At 42.8% G+C, this 22,592-nt stretch overlaps 1 protein-coding gene across 4 annotated transcripts in view; it reads right to left on the bottom strand.

Moving 5' to 3' along the window:
* The window catches only part of ARMH4 (armadillo like helical domain containing 4), a 257,827-nt gene that overhangs the window by 70,591 nt on the left and 164,644 nt on the right, over nt 1-22,592 (bottom strand). For all 4 annotated transcript variants that reach the window (XM_080670192.1, XM_080670194.1, XM_080670191.1 and 1 more), the window contains one exon: nt 17,330-17,584. In XM_080670192.1, coding sequence (XP_080526318.1) covers nt 17,330-17,584 — 255 coding nt within the window. The remainder of the gene's footprint in view (nt 1-17,329; nt 17,585-22,592) is intronic.

Below are 22,592 nucleotides of genomic sequence, written 5' to 3'. Positions count from 1 at the left end.
CAGGAACATCTAAATTTTCAAATTGATTTGTGGAAGTGGATTCCCTTTTCTCAAATACAGTCTTACTGGGAACTCCCAATGTGTGAACAAAGCTCCCTGGGGAAGTCCTGAGGAAAGGAACAGAATCTAGGGGCCTTTTGTACCAGGCCCCTCGCCCTTCTTGGCCTGGTGAAATCAACCTGACCTTTAAGGTCTCATAGAAATGAGCTTCTGCTTCACTTTGTACATATATATCTGCTCATGCAATGTTACAACAACCCTGTGAGCTAAGAGTTATGCCCTGTTTAGAGTTAGGAAAACTGAGGCTCAGAGAAGGTAAAAGTTCACCCAGGGTCAATGGTGGTAAAGCGAAGGCTTGGATTTCCTGACTCCAGATTCTAGGCTCTCCACTGCCATCCTGCGTGTTGTCTCCAATGCTTTCCATAGTTCCCCTTGGTTGAAATTATTATTTCACCTTTGGTACTTTCAGAGTTTTTTGGGGGTTTTTTTCCCACAGCATCTGACACATTCTGCCTCACATTATAGATCTTTTTCTTCCCATGACTCATGCTCCCGGAGAGCAGACACTGTGTTCTGCTCCTCACTAATGACCTAGCAGTGATTTATAAGCAGCAAACCATTTCCTGGGGCTTGCCTTCTTAAGGTAAGTGCACCCCTAGAAGCAGACCCCTGAAAACGCAAAGTGCTCTCCAAGCTGGGTTTGCTTCAGCTAAGCTGAATTTACCACCCCGTCCCACCTCCACCCAGGTGGGATCTTGTGACTAGTTCTCACCAGTGGAATCTGAGTGCAATGAAAATGAGTCCATTCCAGGCTGAGGAGTTCCGAGCAGCCTTCCCTAAGTTCTCTGTTTTCCCTGCCTTCTGGCTTGATGCAGAGGATCCGGTGAAGTTGCTTCAGCCCACAAAGGTGGTAGAGACACTTGGAGGAAGTGTAACTGAGTGACAGTGGGAACTATGAGGAGGGCAAGTATAAGTCGACTGTGTTAAGCTTCTGACACTGGAGCTGTTTGTTACAGCAACTGACCTTCCCTGACAGATATAGTACACTTACCCACTTGGTTCTTTTAGTAAACAAGTATTCTTTCACAATATAAATGCTTTCAAACAATTAGGGTTCCTAGGTATCCTTACATCCTACATAATAAAAGGGTAATATGCAAATTGACCCTAACAGCGGCATGACCGGAATGACCAGTTGCTATGACGCGCACTGACCACTAGGGGGAAGACACTCAACACAGGAGCTGCCCCCTGATGGTCAGTGCGCTCCCTCAGGGGAAGCTCAGCTCATCTCAGCCACAAGCCGGGGTGACGGCTGCGAGCACAACAGCAGTGGCGGGAGCCTCTCCTGCCTCCTCAGCAGTGCTAAGGATATCCGACTGCCCCCCATGGGGAGCAGGCCTAAGCGGTCAGTTGGACATCCCCTGAGGGCTCCCAGAGGGATGTTTGACTGCCAGTTTAGGCCCGATCCCTGGGAAGCGGGCCTAAGCCAGCAGGTGGACATCCCCCAAGGGGTCCCGGACTGCGAGAGGGTGCAGGTCGGGCTGAGGGACCACCCCCGCTTCCAAGTGCACGAATTTTTGTGCATCAGGCCTCTAGTTAATATATAAGAAAACTTTTAAACTTTGGGATAAGAATGAGATGATTGGATAAACTTTTAATGGTGTGCTATAATTATCTGATTCTATCAGAGCTCTGTACCACCTTTAGACTATTTTACAACCCTTTACATTGTAGATAACTGATTCTTCTCTAGACAAGCAAACTGACTGCCAAGTGGAAGGAGAGCCTTCACCCTTGAAAAAAGTGAGTCCTGCATCCATTTGTAAATTCACTTGAACAGGCCCGGACTCCAGGGAAATGTGTGATCCTTTGATCTCTCTTTTGAACTAGTGGTGGCATCTGACTGGTTCTTTTATTAATTAGTAAGTGTTTAAACATCTCTGACACACATTAATTTTGTATCTGAAAATCATGATGCTATCTTCTTTGAAAATTTATCTTTTAGCAACTATGAGTTATTTATGGTCCCTCAAGAAATCTTTAAACCAGGGTCTTAAAGAAAGAGTGTACTGACAGAGGCAGAGGGATTAAGAGAAGAATAAAGCCTACTTGGAAACCAGGGTGGGTGCCACTCATGCTGCAAGGAAGAGGGCAAAGCCAGGATGATGAGGATGGTGACCAGGGAGAAGGCGGAAGGAAAGATTCCACTGAAGACAAACACCTGCATCATGATTTTCCCAGGGTGTGCCCCCACCTCCTTCTTTTTTTTTTTTTATAAATCTTTATTGTTCAGATTATTACAATTGTTCCTCTTTTTTCCCCCCATAGCTCCCCTCCACCCTGTTCCTACCCTACCCTCTGCCCTTATGTCCCCCACCCCACTGTCCTCATCGATAGGTGCACGATTTTTGTCCAGTCTCTTCCTGCACCCCCCACACCCCTTTCCCCCCGAGAATTGTCAGTCCACTTCCTTTCTATGCCCCTAATTCTATTATATTCACTAGTTTATTCTGTTAATCAGATTTTTTATTCACTTGATTTTTAGATTCACTTGTTGATAGACATGTATTTGTTGTTCATAATTTTTATCTTTACCTTTTTCTTCTTCTTCCTCTTCTTAAAGAATACCTTTCAGCATTTCATATAATACTGGTTTGGTGGTGATTGAACTCCTTTAGCTTTTTCTTATCTGTGAAGCTCTTTATCTGAACTACAATTCTGAATGATAGTTTTGCTGGGTAGAATAATCTTAGTTGTAGGTTCTTGCTATTCATCACTTAGAATATTTCTTGCCACTCCTGTCTGGCCTGCATAGTTTCTGTTGAGAAATCAGCTGACAATCGTATGGGTGCTCCATTGTAGGTAACTAACTGTTTTTCTCTTGCTGCTTTTAATATTCTCTCTTTGTCTTTTGCTCTTGGCATTTTAATTATGATGTGTCTTGGTGTGGTCCTCTTTGGGTTCCTTTTGTTTGGGGTTCTGTGCGCTTCCTGGACTTGTAAGTCTATTTCTTTCACCAGGTGGGGGAAGTTTTCTGTCATTATTTCTTCAAATAGGTTTTCAGTATCTTGCTCTCTCTCTTCTTCTGGCACCCCCATAATTCGGATGTTGGTTCGCTTGAAGTTGTCCCAGAGGCTCCTTACACTATCTTCATATTTTTGGATTCTTTTTTCTTTTTGCTTTTCCGGTTGAATGTTTTTTGCTTCTTTGTATTTCAAATCTTTGACTTGATTCTTGCGATCCTCTAGACTGCTGTTGGATCTCTGTATATTATTTTTTATTTCAGTCAGTGTATGCTTAATTTCTAGTTGGTCCTTTTTCATATCCTCGAGGGTCTCGCTACATTTATCGGCCTTTTCTAGAAAATTCTTGAAAAACCTTATAACTGAGGTTTTGAACTCTATATCCAGTCCTTTGCTTTCCTCCTTTTCTTTCATTTGTGATCTGTTTCTTTGTCTCCGCATTTTGGCTACTTTTCGGAGTTGATAGAGTGGCTTTTTGTGCTAGGTGTCCTATAGGGCCCAGTGGCTCAGCCTCCCCAGTTACCTGAGGTGGACACTCTTGGTGCACCCCTTTGTGGGCTGTGTGCACAGTCTTGTTGTAGTTAAGCCTTGATTGTTATTGGTATCACTAGGAGGAATTGACCTCCAGGCCAATTGGCTGTGAGGATCAGCTGTGTCTACAATGGGAGAACTTCTGTGCTGAAGACACCCTTATGAGACAAGACTTGCTTCAGTGGGGCTTTGGTGCTCACTGAGTCTGCCCCCTGAGTGTGTCCCTTATGGATCTGAGGAGTTGTAATCTGGATGGTCCCACTCTGACCCCTGGGTACACTGGCTCTTGGATCTCCAAGGAGGTGCTAATTTAGCCTCTGCCTGAGGCCACCCAGCAGGAGCTATGGAGAGATCTGCAGATTCCTCTTCTTTGTTTGGGTTTTGGAGGTGCCCAGATGAGGCCCAGCTGTGAAGCAATGCAAGCTGCTATGGGGCCTTGGGCCTTCTTTTGGATGTTCTGGGTCTCACTGACTCAGCTGTAGCTTGTTAGGTAAGTTTAGAATTCAAAGGACCAGGCCATTCATATGCAAAAGCCTCTGCGCTCAGCTTGGATGGGGCGGAGTCTCAGGGCAGAGCAATCAGCAATGGCTTCATGAGGTGGGATCTCAGGGTGGAGCAAACAGCAATGGCTTTCCGTCAGCCCTGCCCTAAGAGGCTCCTGGGTCTGTGTCCCGCGGTAATCGCTGCCAGCACCTCTGAGAGAAAGCCGCCCTCGAGTTCCGCCCGCTGCCAGACAGTCCAGTTTCTCCCCAAATGAGTCTGGGTCCCCAGAGTCTCACCCAGAACTGGAGTTCAGAGCAGTCGGGAGCTTTTGTCTCCCTCCCGCTTGAGAAAGCCAGCTGCGTACTCAGTTGCCAGCCCTCTCAGCACGTGCGCCTCCATACCTCTGCCTTCCACAGCTCCTGTGAGTCTCAGTGTGCTTTTCTCTTTCCTTCTAGTTGTAGAATTTCCATTCAGCCAGCCTTCCTGTGGTTCTGGATGATGTCCGTTTTGTCTTTTAGTTGTAGTTTTGAAATTGTTGTGTGAGGCAGCAGTTTAGGTGTTTATCTATGCCTCCATCTTGGTTTCTCTCGCCCCCACCTCCTTCTAATCAATGGGTTAAGTACATGAGTTGTCTTCATATCTCTCTGTGGTTTCTAGGGCTCGGCCTTAAATAGCAAGGCCTACCTGGCAACAACCTCCACTTAACCCTGAGAGCTCGACCTCCATTACCCATCTGCTTCCACACAGCAGGCTCGGAAGTAAGGCCTTGGTCCTGCAGGATGTGCAATAGCTTATCAGGCCCGTGATAAACAAAGCAGGTAGGAGTTCACCCAGTGCCTACGGCTGATTTCACATCACACTTGAGGCAGCTGGAAGTCACCAACATTATTTGGGGTATTTATCCCCAAGGAGCCATCAAACCCATCCTGTTCCAAACAGTTGCTGTCTCCTTTCAAGAGAAGCAGCTTGAAATTCAAATCCCATTTTTTCAGAAAGATTTCGACCCTGCAGGAAAACTTAGAGAAGGAAGGTGTAAGTGAAAATTCCCTGAGCTGCGAGCATGCCTCCATTTTAAGTTCCTTCCCTGGGTCTTGAGGATGGGTATGTTTGTCACGTTTATTTTGAAGATTCTTCACATGAATTGAAACCAGGACCCCTTGTTGACCATATATCTATTATTTTGTGCCAGGTTCTATGAAAGAATCTTTCTGTCCAACAGAAAAGTGGGAAGTTCCAAGTTAGAAAAGCAGAACCATGTGGTTTTCTCAAATGCTGAAATGAAATGATCAAGTTCACTGGCTGACTTCAACTTCACCTGCTCACTCAGCTTAGCAATGAGGCGTTAGCATCCTTCTTCCATGGTCTCAATTGGAGAAAGGGAATAATCACTTACTCTCGTTTCTGAAATGCAAAAGTTTACTGCATTCTTTCTTTGGCCCGGATTAAGAAAGACAAATAAAATTTGGGAGACTCCAAATGTTCCAGATTCTTAACAGTTTCAGACACTTAATTAAGTAATCAAATTAAGTAACCTGAATTTAGCATCATCTACTTTCAAATCACAAGGTAAGGACACTACTCTCTCAATTTTGTTTTAACATAATTAGAAGCTTTTAACATCATCTTTGCTTACTTTCCTCTGTATTTTTCAAAGAGGACAATTTTAGTTTCTTCCTTTATGAAAAACTTCCTAGTTCTCACAGTATTTCTTCTAGCTTAATTCTCAGAGAGCCTGCTAGATGTTTTCACATGATAATAATCCCCCAACTGGGCCTACGAGTGCATTCTGATTACAAAGAAATTGGTTCACAGCACTCTCCTCAGATGTAATGTGCCTTATTAATGTTTTTATTAACTGTAGCTGACAAAGAGATTATTTCCTGGCTTAGTTCCAAGACTCCTTTTCTAGCTCTCCAAAGGAAAAGTGACTGCTGAATTTTCACATAAGAAATTCATTCCTAATGAAAGAAATGAGATTTTTTTTCCAGTTCCCTAGTTCAACATAATCTAATTATGAAAATACAGATAATTGTGCCAGCTTCTGAAAAGCATTTGGTCCATTATCTCATACAGATCATTAAAAGAAATAAAAATGAATCACTTGGAGCTGAGATATTTGGGTTTAGGTTTTGATAAGGATATTCCTGATCAACAAGTTCAAGTTTATTTTTAAGGAATCTTTAATACAAGAACCCAATATCTAGGGATCTGCTACACGGCATTAAAGACATGAAAAGAGAAAATACTTTTCAAACCAAGACTCTAAAGCATTTAAAATGCTATATTATAGTTATAATTTTGCTTCAGCCAAAAGTGAGATAAAATTCTCTGACTGGGGGAAGCAATGAACCAGTGGCAGAGAGAATCAGGATGAATTAACTTCTCACTTGCTTCTAAGTGATGCTGTGGCTGTTTTATTCTTTAATAAAAGCTACCAAAGGCCTCATCTCTATTAAGCCACCTAATTAATCAGGGGTATGTGTATAAAAGAGACAAATACATTTTAAGAAATGCTTCCTACCCAAGAATTGTAAAATCCCGGAATTACCTGATCTAAATCTGATTCCTTGTTTTAACACTTAATCCCTCCTTCACTTTTGCTGCATTGTATTTTTGCTTTTCACTACCTGTCCTTAGAATTTCAAATCCTTTGGCTTCCTGGGGCCAGCTTGAGAGGTTGGCAGTTCTTTTCAATCACACAGAATCCACTGCTTCAGTACTGGGGAGACCCAGCTGGTGCAGAGCTTTATTTTAACACCCAAGGCTGATTTCCCTCCCTCAACACAGGAACAGCCCAAGGAGGCTTTTGCAGAAGGGAGTTGGTTGAATGCTCTGGACATACAAAATCATAGAAAAGTGTGGCTGCCACTATGCTGTAGACACACTCTCTACTATTTTTTGTATTTCCTTCATTAGCATTTAAGACTTAAAGTTGACTTCTCTCTCATTTTCTCACAAGAAAACTGACAAAAAGAAAAAAGAAATTTGCAGTGTTCTAGAGCTGACTTGGGCAAAAGTAAATGGTATGTGTGTATATGCATGAAGGTAGGGGAGAGGGAGGGAGAAAGGGAGAAAAAGAGGGGGGGGGAGGGAGGGAAGGAAAGGAAAGAGGGGGGGAATATGACTTGAATTCTGCCTATGACTCTTGAAATTAATGAACTTCTGAAGCTTCAGTTCTGTCTACCTGAGAATTTTGGTACAAAAGTCCAACAAAAAGCTGTGGAAAATAAGTACGTGTCAGTCTTTAATACAATTTAGCACAAGCCACAAAATTTTCCATGCCAATCCTTTTCTCTTTGCAAACAGCTAACATTTCCTACGTTAAAGGAACAAAAGTGTGATTGTAGCCAATATACAGAACTGTTCATCAGCGGTGTCCTAAACATCAAAATGAAAGGCAAAAACAGAAGAAGCCTGAAACACTAATTCGAAAGAATATATGCACCCCTATGTTCACTGCAGCATTATTTATAACTTTTGGCCCGGTGCACAAAAGTCATGCCCTGGGGTGGGGGGTACCCTAAGCCCAGCCTGTGCCCTCTCGCAGTCTGGGACCCCTCACTCCTTACCGCCCACCTGCTTCCTGCTCCTTACCACTTGGCTCGTTGCTCCTCAGCGCTGCGGCAGAGGTGAGAGCGGCTTCCACCACCGCCGCCGCTGTGCTCGCCAGCTGTAAGCCTGGCTTCTGGCTGAGCAGTGCTCCCCCTGTGGGAGTGCACTGACCACCAGGGGGCAGCTCCTGCCTTGAGCATCTGCCCCCTGCTGGTCAGTGCGCATCATAGCGACCGGTCGTTCTGGTCGTTCCGCCATAACAGTCACTTAGGCTTTTATTATATAGATAAGCAAGATCTGGAAACAGCCCAAGTGCCAATCAGTAGATGAGTGGGTAAAAAAGCTGTGATCTACAAGGCCATAAAAAAGAAGGAAATCTTACCTTTTGTGACAGCATGGATGGGCTTGGAGAATATTATGCTAAGTGAAATAAGTCAAGTCAGAGAAAGACAAGTACCATATGATCTCACTTATATTGGAATCTAATGAACAAAATGAACTAACAAGCAAAATAAGGATAGATTCATGGATAGAGAGTGGGCTGACAGCTGTCAGAGGGGAGGGGGATTGGGAGGTGTTGGTGAAAAAGGGGATTGAGCAAAAAAAAAAAAACAGAGTACACGAAAGTGCTTTTGGTCCAGCACCTGAATTTCTGTAGGCATGGCCAGCTCTCGTTTTGATTTTTGGTCCATATAAACTTCTGTGTTTGTGGTCCTCAGGACACACCTGCGAGCACAGCTGGAAATGGGCAGCAGGAAGGAAGTCTATTCATTTTTATGTATGTAACCTATTTATAGCCTACCTCATGCTGCAAAGAGGATTTAAGGCTTCTGACAGAAATAACAACAAAATAACAGGATAAAAGTATTTCACTACATATGGACAGGTTTTTCTCCTCTAGAAGTCCCCAACTACTACTACTAATCTGCAAGCCAGCAACAGCTCAAATGGAAAGATCTCTGAGGAGATAATATCTTGGACTTGGAACGCATCCTCCTCTGCAGACCTAATTTCCCTTATGCCCTCATCCTCATGAGGCAGGGAGAGTCAGAAACCACAACCTCTACTTTAAACTCTGGTACCAGAGGGTCTTGCCTGTATGAAAAAGAATGTCTGCAGCCCAGTCTTCTGCTCGCCCCATCTAGGAAAATATAATTCAGTTCTTTCCAAAGAAAGAGTGCATGGTATCACTCTCAAATCCAGAAACCCTGGGGACCACCTCAGGAGGGGAAGGAATCCCACCCAGGTAATTAGCAAGATGCCCACTCATCCGGGGAGATGCTCAGTCATCCCAGATGCAGGAGCCTTGGCACCAACCTCCATGGCCAGATTTAGGAGTGTGTAATGTGACTGTGGGCTTTCTGGGAAAACTAAAGCACGAGTATTGGATTTAAATTTTATCTCTGTGTGACTGTAAAAAAAAAAAAAGCTAAAAAATTTTAAGAAACACTAATCCAATACACAACAGATCATGAAAAGCAATGTAAATCTTTGCTAATGTAAATCTTTGCTAATAGGGGTTCCATTCATAGAAGTTATAAACACTTTTTAAATTCTCTTTCTCCATCCCCTCTGCATTCACAGAAGCTGCCTCACCCCAAGGCAACAGCCAGTGGATTCAGTCCAGGACAGCTGTCCTCTAGGTAGAACCCAGGCATCAGCATTTTTATAGCTCTCCAATGTGCCACCAAGACTGAGAACCACTGGTCTGGAGGCTTTGGCCAATCTACCTCTCATTTTGTACTGGTTACACTGGATTAAGGTTTCATTCCCCACTCTCCTCTATACTCATATTCAATTACGTTAGCCCGGCAGCTTCCCCAGCAACCTTTTAATCCATGGCTAATATGCTATACATCAAAATACACTGACATTTGTTGCAATGAAGAGTTCTTTGAAATCTCACACTTCCCACTATCTTTTTGCTGAGCATCTTTTTTGTCTTTTTTCTCCTTTTTCTTTTTTTTTTCCTGCCACAGCCCATTTAGCACTATATTTCAGTGTTCAGTCTTAGCTGCATAGTTTTTTAAAAGAATAAGAAGAAGGAGGTCAAGGAGAAGAAAGAAAAGAGCTGACACATTTAGAGGCAAGAGTCTGACTTTCTCACAATCAAGAGCTGGGTTTCTATAAGGTCTAAATACCACACCCTTTGCCTGCAGCTCATCCTACCTTCCTACCAATTCAAAAAAAAACACACATTTGTCTTATGTTCCTCTCTCTTTAATCTTAAAATCATGATCAATCACCAGCTAATGAGCTTGATAAATTAATAATAACAATAATAAATGATAAATATATGACACTATCTTAATGGATTATCTACCCAAATAGCAGATCTGCATTTTCTAAAGCCTTCTCAAGATACCTTATCTCAATCCAAAGGAAGGCTCTACCACTGAAAATTAGCACCGAGTTAAGGCAGAAAGGATGATATAATTAGGGGATTGGGCAAAGCACTCCTGAAGTCGCACCTCACAGATGGCTGCCCACTCGGCAATCCCTGGTCATAACTGATGATTCAGTTCCCTACTGTGGAATTGCTCCGCCCCCTGACCTCACATCTATGGGACCACTGTCTGTCCCATGGTAATTTACCTCTTTATAAGTCAGCCTTACAGTATTTCTACAAATACAAGACACACTTGGTAGGCACTTAATGAATGAATGGTAAAAAAAATAAATAACTACATGAGTGCTCTTCATTCTTTTTGCTTTTCACAAACATCCTTAGACTGTTAATAGAATATCAGGTTTTTTTAAAGACCTCCAGAGAAAAATATTCCATTTCCTAAATCAAGAGCCCATTCCTATGTTAGATTTCTATATTAGAAAAAAATGAAGACAGCTATAATAATTCTGTACCTAGGAGAAACCAAGATGGCGGCATAGGTAAACACCTAAACTGCTGCCTCACACAACAATTTCAAAACTACAACTAAAAGACAAAACAGACATCATCCAGAACCACAGAAAGGCTGGCTGAGTAGAAATTTTACAACTAGAAAAAAAGAGAAAAGCACACTGAGACTCACAGGAGCTGCAGGAGGCAGAGGTACTGAGATGCGCGTGCGGAGAGGACTGGCAACTGAGTGCGCGGCTGGCTTTCTCAAGCGGGAGGGAGACTATAACTCCTGACTGCTCTGAACTCCAGTTCCGGGCTAGACTCTGGGGACCAAGACTCATTCGGAAAGAAACTGGACTGTCTGGCAGCAGGCGGAACTCGAGGGCAGCTCTCTCTCAAAGGTGTTTGCAGCAATTACCACAGGACACTGAGACCCAGGGGCCTATTAGGGCAGGGCTGATGGGAAACCAAGGCTGTCTGCTCTGCCCTGAGACTCCACCCCATCCAAGCAGAGCACAGAGGCTTTTGCAAGTCTTGTCTCACAAGGGTGTCTCCAGCACAGTTCTCCCAGCGTAGACACAGCTGATCCTCATAGCCAACTGGCTTGGAGGTCAATTCTTCCCAGTGATACCAACAACAATCAAGGCTTAACTACAACAAGACTGTGCACACAGCCCACAAAGGGGTGCACCAAGAGTGTCCACCTCAGGTAACTGGGGAGGCTGAGCCACTGGGCCCTATACGACACCTAGCACACAAAGCCACTCTATCAACTCAGGGAAGCAGCCAAAATGCGGAGACAAAGAAACAGGTCACAAATGAAAGAAATGGAGGAAAGCAAACGACTGGATATAGAGTTCAAAACCACGGTTATAAGGTTTTTCAAGAATTTTCTAGAAAAGGCCAATGAATTTAGCGAGACCCTCGAGGATATGAAAAAGGACCAACTAGAAATTAAGCATACACTGACTGAAATAAAAACTATTATACAGAGATCCAACAGCAGACTAGAGGATCGCAAGAATCAAGTCAAAGATTTGAAATACAAAGAAGCAAAAAACACTCAACCGGAAAAGCAAAAAGAAAAAAGAATCCAAAAATATGAAGATAGTGTAAGGAGCCTCTGGGACAACTTCAAGTGTACCAACATCCGAATTATGGGGGTGCCAGAAGAAGAGACAGAGCAAGATACTGAAAACCTATTTGAAGAAATAATGACAGAAAACTTCCCCCACCTGGTGAGAAATAGACTTACAAGTCCAGGAAGTGCAGAGAACCCCAAACAAGAGGAATCCAAAGAGGACCACACCAAGACACATCATAATTAAAATGCCAGAGCAAAAGACAAAGAGAGAATACTAAAAGCAGCAAGAGAGCCAAAACCGGTTTGGCTCAGTGGATAGAGCATCGGCCTGCGGACTGAAGGGTCCCGGGTTCGATTCTGGTCAAGGGCATGTACCTTGGTTGCGGGCACATCTCCAGTGGGAGGTGTGCAGGAGGCAGCTGATTGATGTTTCTCTCTCATCGATGTTTCTAGCTCTCTATCCCTCTCCCTTCATCTCTGTGAAATATCAATAAAATATATATTTTTTTTTTTAAAAAAGCAGCAAGAGAAAAACAGTTAGTTACCTACAAGGGAGCACCCATACAACTGTCAGCTGATTTCTCAACAGAAACTATGCAGGCCAGATGGGAGTGGCAAGAAATTTTCAAAGTGATGAATAGCAAGAACCTACAACCAAGATTACTCTACCCAGCAAAGCTATCATTCAGAATTGAAGGGCAGATAAAGAGCTTCACAGATAAGAAAAAGCTAAAGGAGTTCATCACCACCAAACCAGTATTATATGAAATGCTGAAAGGTATTCTTTAAGAGAGGAGGAAGAAGAAAAAGGTAAAGATAAAAATTATGAACAACAAATACATATCTATCAACAAGTGAATCTACAAATCAAGTGAATAAAAAATCTGACGAACAGAATAAACTGGTGAATATAATAGAATCAGGGGCATAGGAAGGGAGTGGACTGACAATTCTCGGGGGGAAAGGGGTATGGGGTGTGCAGTAAGAGACTGGACAAAAATCGTACACCTAAGGATGAGGACAGTGGGGTGGGGGTAAGGGCAGAGGGTGGGGTGGGAACCGGGTGGCGGGGAGCTATGGGGGGAAAAAAGAGGAACAATTGTAATAATCTGAACAATAAAGATTTATTAAATTTTTTAAAAAAGAAATGCAAATTTAAAAGAAATAATAAAATAAAATGTTACAGCCACTTTAAAAAAATAAATAATAATTCTGTACCTAACTAATTGATGGCTTTTGGAAGACTTATCTATCCAGAACATTAACCAAACTGTAAAGTGTCCAAATGTGATCTCTTCCTGAGGAAGAAAATGTAGCAATGCCACCCTCAGACTCTCATCCAGAACTCATGAACTCAAACATACTTAAAAAGAGACATTAATTTTATAAGATTGTTCATAGGATTCCTAGAGGATAGGAGAGCATGGATAAGTATTAGCTACAAGAGAAAAAAAAAAACAAAAAACAGAAATCATGGGTGACAGGGATGATTATTGAAACCCATCCCCATCCATTCACATGATCAAATTCCCTTTGCCAATGATTGTTTTGAAATGACCTAATGTCATTTCAATGTGACCTAATCCTAGGCAATTAGAAGCAAGAAGAATTCTACTAAAGGATTCTTAGAAAGGCTTCCTCTCTTAAGAAAGTGTGGCTCAGGGTTGAGTGTCGACCCATAAACCAAGAGGTCACTGGTTCAATTCCTGGTCAGGACACATGCCTGGGTTGTGGGCTCTATGACCAAAAGGGGAATGCAGGAGGCAGCCGATCAATGTTTCATCCTCATTGATGTTTCTATCTCTCTATCCCTCTCCCTTCCTCTCTCTCTAAAAATCAATAAAAATGTATTTTAAAAAAAGACAGTGAAAAGACAATGACAATCTTCTTTCCCTGGACAATGAGTTGTCTGGGCGTGACACTTGAAACTTCTCTAGCCATTGCAACCACAGGGTGGGCAAAAGTAGGTTTACAGTTGTGACTACTCGAAACAGTTTATTCTTGTATTATTATTTATTCATTATTGTATTATTTTTCATACAATCAACTGTAAACCTACTTTTGTTCAATCCTGTATAAAGTGGTTAGCCTGGGGGGCAAGTCAACACACCAGGGGGGACAGTGCAGCAAGATGGAGAAAACTTGGATCAGTTGATGACAATTTAGCTACTGACTCAACTGACTCAGGAGCTCTATCTCTGGACTTCCTGTTTTGAGAGAAAATATATTTCCTTATTCTTTAAACCAATTGATTTTAAGGTTTCTGGGACCTGTAGCTCAAGGAATCCTAACAGAGATAGAATACAAAAAGTAAAGAATCTCCAGGTATTAATTACATTGGAAATGTTTCAACATTAAAATGGATATGTTGAATCAACTCTGGTCCTACTGATTTTATACCCCCAAAAATATATGCCCTGGATGGTGTGGCTCAGTTGGTTAGATCATTATCCCATGCACCGAAGTGTCTCAGGTTCGATTCCTGGTCCGGGCACATACCCAGGTGCAGGTTCAATCCCTGGTCAGGGTGCATAATGAAGGCAACCGATCCATGTTTCTCTCTCTCTCTCTCTCTCTCTCTCTCTCTCTCTCTCTCCCTCTCCCTCTCCCTCTCCCTCTCCCTCTCCCTCTCCCTCTCCCTCTCCCTCTCCCTCTCCTTTCTTCTCTCTCTCTCTAAAAAGAAAGGATAATGTGTGATTTATCATAGTAACAGGATAAGAAGTGGTTTCAGTCAAGCATCTGCTCTTTGTACAGGCTCTTATCAATACATTTGAAAATGAACTTATTAGATCAGAAAAGAAATTGATTCTGTACATGTGAATAAAGAGCTTCCTGTAAGATACTAGCATTTTACCAATCAATCCATCCACCTCACCTATGACATGGAACTTTCTCTCCTGATTCTCTCTATCTTGACAAGACAGTTCATTCCACAATCAAAAACTGAGCTCTCTCTTTCCAAAGCTTTAGAGGCAATATGTCTGTGACAGTGAGTATTTGAAGCCATGAATCTACTGCATCACCTTAGAAAGTCATCCAAGTTTTCTACTTTTCTCAGGAAATGAGACTATAATCTACTCAAAGACTTTGCATTATTTTTAGCCAATTCCAGCTACCCACTTCAATCTGTTCATTTTCCAATGTTTATGTGGGTTTTAGCACTTGCTTTAGAATACCATTCATATTGTAAAATAAAGTGTGAAAATCTATTTAAAAACACTTAAAAATAGGAATGAAGACAATGGCCAATTAAAGTGTTATTATACTAAATGGGTTTACTTTCTAAAGGGTCTCAATGCTTGCATTTTTAATGATTCATTAAGGAAAAAACTATGGAATTTTACTATGTTCACACTCTGACTACAGCTGTCATGCAACTCTACTTTCTAAAATGATGCTGCTTATGAAATACTCATTGAATCTCTATCAGTTTCTAATTTCTACTGAAACAAATTACTACAAACTTAGTGGCTCAAGACAACAAATTCATTACCTTATAGTCGTGCAGGTCAAAACCTGAAATAGGTCTTGAGGGGCTGAAATCAAGGTGTCAGCAGGGTTGTGTTCCTGCTGGAGGCTCAAGGGGAGAATCCATCCCTTGCCTTTTCCAGCTTCTGGAGGCAGCCAGCACTCCTTGGCTCCTGGCCACATCACTCTGACTTCTTCCTGTCATCACATCTCCTTCTCTGACTCTGACCCTTCTACCTCCCCCTTATAAGAACACTTATGATATACTGGGCCCACCCAGATCATCCAAGATAACATTCTTATCTCAAGGCCCTTAATTTAATCACATAGTACAGTTCTTTTTGCCAGGTACGGTAACATAGTCACAGAGTCCAAGGACTAGGACATAGACATCTTTGGGGACTCTACCACAAAATCCATCACAAGTAGGGGAGGTTTTCCTTTATCTCATCTAATCTGAGAGTATTTAGGATACTGTATCAATTAATATTGATCCAGAAGTTTTTACTGGTTTTCAGTTATGAGGAGATACTCCTGACACTCCAAAGAAAAGTTAATGAGCTAGTAAAACTTCAGTCCCAGACACTACTCAAACAGTCTTCCCACAATGGGGAAAAAAAACAAACAGCTTGAAAGATTTGTTCCTTGTTTTGGTTCCTAGAAACAATACTAAAAACATGTGGACAAAATGAATTTGTCAAGAAAAGAAGTGACAGCAAAAGGTAAGAGACATTTAGGAAAACGGTAACTTATTATAATATGAAAAAGTCTGATATAAAACAAATGTCTTTGTTAACCCGTGTGTATGCACCATGCTCTTTCAACCCTCCAGTTGTGCATATTCCTTCTTTGGCCTCCTTCCCCTGCGTGCTCTTATCTACCCATCCTACAAGTGACAGCTCTGCTCCCTCCAAGCTCATGTAAATAACCCCCTTCTACATTTCTGCTCTGCTCTCTTATAACCTACTTTTCCTATAGAAACCCTCCCTGCATTGAAACCTTTATGAAATGGGCCCTACTCTAATGAAGAAAAGGCACTGCCTTGTTTTTCTCTGTGTTCCAAATGCCATGCAAAGTTCCAGGAACATAGCAGGTGCTCAATTAGGTTTGTTAGAAAAAGTAATCAACCAAATCTAAAAGATGGCTCATCAAAGACTTCTATAAAGGAGAAAAGGTGACTTTAAACATCTTCATGCATGTTTCTTTAGTTCTAGCGATTATGAAAAGGATTGCTTCTGAGATTGCAAACCTTTAAAGGTTTTACCAATTCCAGTTTGAGCTTTAAAAAAAAAAAAAGAGCTTATTTTAAGCTACCCAATCCTGTGATAAACAGACACTGGGACTTTCCCATTCCAGACTCATTTGAATGCACTCACCCTTTCTCACCACTGATCTAACAGAGAGTTTTCATGGGAGGTGAGAAGAACAATCTTTAAGGAATAAGACGTAATAATAGGATTCTAAATTAGAAGTTTCAACCAGGCACCAAGACACACTAGTATGATATCCAGAGTAACATCCCTGACCAACATCCACTTTTTCAATGAAATCCCCCAAAAGTAGTTATATGATCCTCAACCCTAACTCCTGCTACACTGAAGACGGTCAATGGAACTGGCTGTTAGGACAAAAGGAATTTCTTTGGAGAAGTCTCTTTGCCTCAGGTCACGAGAGTGAGGCCTCAAGGAGTCACCCGAACCTTAATAGTGTCTCTTCCAAAAAAAAACAAGAGAAGACAGACAGCAGAGGTTCCCTGCTGACAGGGAAGAGTGCGCCAAGTGAGGGTCAGCCTGCATCCAATCTCTCACATAAAATGTGGCCACAGACACATACGAGAGAGTAAGCAAGGGGTTGTTTGTTCGGACACTGACTGCTAAAATGAGACTGTGGCTGACAATGGAACGCCACCACAAGCGTGAACAGAAAAGTCATTGGACTCGCATCGCCTGGGGAGTATATTCTACAAGGACAAAGGGTGACTAAGTACATGTTCTCTGGCTCCAGACCATTCACACTGCTGGTTAGTGTACCGGTTACACACACTCCCTCCCCCTTTGGAAGCCCGACCAAAGCCTGGAGCTGTCCTCGGCTGGGAAGGGAAGATGGAACTCCTTTCAAAGATTAGGGAACCGTGCTCTCAGAGAGCAGGCGGAGACTGTGTGGGGCCTGGTTATTTAAGAGCATTAAATAGAAACATGTTGAAGAAAAAAAACTGACCACTTTTCCCCAAATGAACCACCATCAACGTAAACAGAAAGTTCACTTTGCTCCATAATCAATGGCACCTTAGAAAAGTAAAAGGAGGGGAGGGAGCAGGGAAAGGGAAACACTCAGGACTCTTACCCAGGCCCTGATTCTGCTGCTCCCACTCGAGGGCATCTGGCACCTGGTAGGTGACTCCCTCCAGAAGGTCCCTGCTTTCCTGCTCTAAGTCAGGCTCCTGGGATGTGACGCCAGGCAGAGTGAACCCACGCAGCTCAGTGTCACCACCCAAGCTTTCATCCAGGGAGTCTGCATCCTTCTCTTCTTCATCTTCCTCCTCGTCTTCGTCTTCTTCATCTTCCTCCTCGTCATCCTCTTCCTCCTCGTCTTCTCCCTCTGGACAAAAAGAAATTAATGATAAAGTGACTGCAAATGAATCTCTTAAATGACCCAAACACTACAAAATAAGCCTGCTTGGCCTTTTAAAACACATTTTATGGCCCAATGGAGCAATGTGAGTTTTGTGAAATTTTGTGCCCATCATTTTTTAAAACTGTTATATTGAATTTATTGGTGTAACATTTGTACTAACATTATTTGGGTTTCAAGCGTATAATTCTATCATGCATCATCTGTATAGTGTATTGTGTGTTCACCACCCAAAGTCAAGTCTCCTTTCATCACCATTTATCCCCCCTTTACCCTCTTTTACATCCCCTACCCCTTTCCCTCTGGTAACCACCATACTGTTGTCTGTGTTTATGATGGTTTTGTGTGTTTTGGGCTTAATCTCTTCACTTTTTCACTCAGCCCCCCAACTCACCTCCTCCAATCTGTTCTTTGTATCTATGAGTCTCTTTCTATTTTGTTCATTAGTATATTTTGTTCATTAGATTCCACATATGGCTTATTTCACTTAGCATAATACTCTCCAGATCCATCCATGCTGTTACAAACGGTAAGATTTCCCCCTTTTTTACAACTGAGTGGTATTCCATTGTATAAATGTACCACAGTTTTTCTATCCACTCATCTACTGATGTGTGCCCATCATTCACCTACACTTTAAACTTTTTAAATCACAGTTTTGTTAGATAATTATTATGCATCATGGTTATTTGTAGTCAAAGTTCAGGTAACATGAATTTTTATTAGTTGTATTTATATTTACTATGGTAGGAAACAACCTCTTCCTGCTTTCTGGAGGTCATTAAAGGTTTAACCATCGGAAAGCACACTAAAATGCTAACAGAATTTAAAGGAAGCGTCCCAATCCCTTTATATCTTATAACTAGAGGCCTGATGCATGAAATTCCTGCAAGGGGCTTGGCCCTTGCAGCCATGGTGGCTGCCTTGGGCCTCACAGCCCCAGCTTCATCCAGAAGGTCGTCCAGAAGGACGTCCGGAAGGTTGTTCAGCTGTCCGGTCTAATTAGCATATTACACTTTTATTATTATAGATACTAAACAAGAGAATTCATTATTTTGGCACAATTGTCTTTTCATTCTTCTTCTGCATCAGTGAGCAGAACGCACAATCATGTTAAGTGAGAGGTACCTAGATCCACTCCTAAAACTGCTCTCTTTACGGAGGAATGACCCACGAAGTGGAAACAATTACCTCAATGCTCCAGTCCAACCCAGAAGGAACTAGAAGATGGGATATTGATTAAAGACACTCAGAAAAGCAACATGGTTAAAAAAGCATTTTCGTTACTATCATCATAAGTTACATTCACAATTTGTTATTTCAGTGCTTCAAATAGGGTAGGTTTAGGGGACATAAGATCTCCATTTCATTGTGTTCCACTAATTTTAATGTTCTAGGAATATTGTGGGCCCCACGCTCACCATGGATGCACCCCTGGAGCCACCAAGTAATGCCGAGACTCTCCTTCGCTGCTTCCAGGCAATTTTCCCCACACATATCCCTTCTCATCCATCATTTACAGGGTGTGGGGTTTTTTTACTTTTAAAAAACTTTGCATCTAATATTTTTCATTCCTATCTTATAACCATGCTCTCTCTCTGATGCCTTACCCCTCAGGACATTCCTCCAGCAGCTATCTCCTCTCTCCTACACCATCAGTCTCCCTCCCCCACTTCAACCAGATCTTCCCCATCAACCTACAAGCAAATTCTAACAGTTCCTATCTTAAGCACCTACCTTTGACTTCATATCTCCCTTCCATGGCCCCCCAGTGTCCCTTCTCCTTTTCAAATTTCTTGTAACAGTTATGAAGAAAACAGGCCTGCCACTGTTTCAAAAATTTAACACATATTTGTCAAGCACCTGGTTCCAGGCACTAGGGATAGAGCAAGAATTTCTCTGCCTTCGTGGAGCCGATCTGACACCCAGAGGGGACATACAGCAAACAGGCAGATACATGACATAAATTACACCCCGATTAAAACTGGCAAAAAGATAGAAAAGGCCAGGTGCTCTATTTTTGATGGGAGATCAAGGAAAGCTTTTCTGATAAGGGAAAGTCTAAACAGAAATCATACCAAAATAATGAATTCTCTTATTTAATTTAGGTTAATTTAGGAAGCACATCCCCAGCCACAGGAAGCAGAGGCAACAGCAAGGGCAAAAGTCTTGAGGCAGATGTGTGCTTGTATTCAGAGAATGGCAGATACTGGGCTGGGGTGAGGGGCAGGGAGGGACAGAGAGAATCTAGGAAATGAGGGGTAAGGGGAAGGCTGGGGCCAGGTCTGACATGTGTTTATAATGAATGACTCTGGCTGCAGGGTAGAGAACAGGCTACGTCAGAGCAAGAGACAAAGCAGGAGACCCATTAGCAGGCTATTCCAAAACCCCAAAACCCCAAGGGTGTAGTTCTGGATGTGGGGAGAGGTGGTCTGATCTGGGATGCAATTTGAAGGTAGAGCCCTGCTGATAATGACAATGTGGAATGTGGGAGGAAGATCCCACTTTACCAAAAATAGGGACTAAAGGATAAAGAGCAAAATCAAGAATTTTATTTGAGCCCGGCCAGCGTGGCTCAGTGGTTGAGCAGTGACCAATGTACCAGGAGGTCACGGTTCCATTCCCAGTTTGATTCCCAGTCAGGGCATCAGTTGTGGGCTTGGCATGGGTATGGGATGTGCAGGAGTCAGCTGATTCGCTCTCATCATTGATGTTCCTATCTCTCCCTCTTCCTTCCTCTCTGAAATCAATAAAAACGTATTTTTTAAAAAGAATTCTAGTTGAGACAATAACTGTGTGATGGGTAGGCCTACGACCTCCAAGTGGAAGTATTGGAAGCCCAGGAAAGATTAAAGCTAGAGATAAAAATCTAGGAGTCATCAATTAATAAATAATATTTAAAGCCTTAAGACTGGCTGAGATCACCAAGAGAATGAGTGCTGGGAGACAGGGAAGTTGACAGAGAAAAATGGGATCTGGATTATCGAACATTTAGAAGTTGGCCAGCAGAGGGCGATCCAGCAAAGGAGACAGAGAAGAGACAGCTGTGTGGGAGGAAAACCAAGAGAGAGTGGTGTCAGGAAAGCCAAATGAATAAAACACCTCTGAGAGGCGGAGTAAGACACTGAGAATGTCCATCTGGCTTTGACATTGCCTCTGCCTTTGACATTCTGGAGGTCATTCGTGACCTTGACAAAAGTTGTTTCCGCGCAATCGTAGGGACAAAAGGAGGAGTGGATTTGAAAAGGATATTAGAAAAAGTTAGTACAGTAAATACAACTCCTATAAGAAATTTGAAAAGGAGAGGTATACTAAGGGGCCACTGAAGGGAGATATGAGGTCCAGGGTAGGTGCTTAAGATAAGAGCTCCTAGAATGTGAATGTAAGTGGATGGGGAAGATCTGGTAGAGAAGGGACTGATGGTGCAGGAGACAGAGGAGACAGCCGCTGGAGGAATGTCCTGAGGGGTGAGGCATCAGAGAGAGGGCGGTTACACACGTGAACTCGGAGCCACGCACACTTACGGTGTCATTCTGAAAGGTTGCTGAAGGTTGGTGCGCCTCAGCTGCCTCACCTGTAAAACGGATTCGGACCTCACAGGGCTGTTGTAAGGATGGCACAAGGTATTTAAAACTAAGCCTGGCACACAGTGGCCAGTCTATAAGGCTGGCGGTGGCTTTGCTATTCCTGCGAGGGGATGGGGGCCAGTGCACGGGCTGCTCCACGTGCCTCCTCCACTGCAGCAGCACAGCGGCCGCGGGGCAGATCTGGTGAGGGGAGAATGTGAACGAGATCTTCATGTTGCTTTATTTTCTCTGCCAAACAAAACAGCTAGAAAGGGAAAGAGAAATGTTGGTGATTTGAGGCGAGAGGAGAAACGTGTGAAATAGTCATCTTGAAAAACGCGTGAGTAGATTCTCCGGGAATATGTGGTCGGACTACTGGGCAGCCCTACGGGCCCCCTAAGATGTGACAGCATGAATGCAAAGTGAGGCAGCGAAGATGGTTGTGTGGTTTTCTGCAGCCTCGTTCAGCTGCTTGGCTGCAGGCGTGGGTAGAGGGGTGGAGTCGGCAGAGAGATTTAACCAGTGGCAAATTTTGCTAAAAGAGCTCAACTGGGAAGGGGATGGAGACAGAAGTAGCTGATTGAGTATGAGGTGAGAGATTGTAAAGGTGGACCAGGCAAAGGTACAAACTCTCAGTAATAAGATGAATAAGAACTGTGTCTAATGTACAACATGGTGACTACAATTATCAATACTGTATTATATACTTGAAAGGTATTAAGAGAGCGGGTCTTAAATGTTATCAGCACCAAAAAAAAGGTAATTATGGGAAAGGATGGAAGTTAATTAACCTTATAATGGTAATCATTGTGCAATACATACATGTATCAAATCACACTGTACATTGTACACCATAAACTTACCTATGTTACATGTGAATATCTCAATGGAGCTGGAGGGGAAAGACTGACAGGCCAGGGACTCTTATTAAAGAGAAGCTGAGGAGGAGGTTTGATAAGAGAAAAAGCAATGGGGTCACTGGATTGTGGAGAAAACTACCACCAAGACCCTTTGACGGCTTTGTTGACCTTCCTCCTGCAGATAGAAATTGGTCATAGGCTAAACAATATTTATTTGTAAAGCATCGTAAAATCATTTTTAGTTACCTTTCCTCTCCACATACCGAAGAGGGTACTTGTGACAGTATGATACCGGGAACGCAGAGGCAAAGCCAGAGCTCAGAGCCCTGGGTTTCAGCTCTCCTCCCTGAACCACTGTCTTCTGAGCACTGCCACCCCCACGGACAACTTCCACTTCATCCTCAATGCATTAGGTTAACTCACTTCTGGGTGTATAGCCAAAGGAAATGAAATCATTATTCCAAAGAGATAAAATGAACTCCCATGTTTATAGCAGCACTATTCACAATAGCCAAGGTATAGAAACAATCCAAGTGTCCATCAATGGAT

Source organism: Plecotus auritus (genome assembly GCF_963455305.1).
Source record: "Plecotus auritus genome assembly, chromosome: 1".
Taxonomy (NCBI): Eukaryota; Metazoa; Chordata; class Mammalia; order Chiroptera; family Vespertilionidae; genus Plecotus; species Plecotus auritus.
The sequence above is the reverse complement of the archived record's forward strand: the minus strand, read 5'-3'. Positions and strand labels throughout refer to the sequence as shown.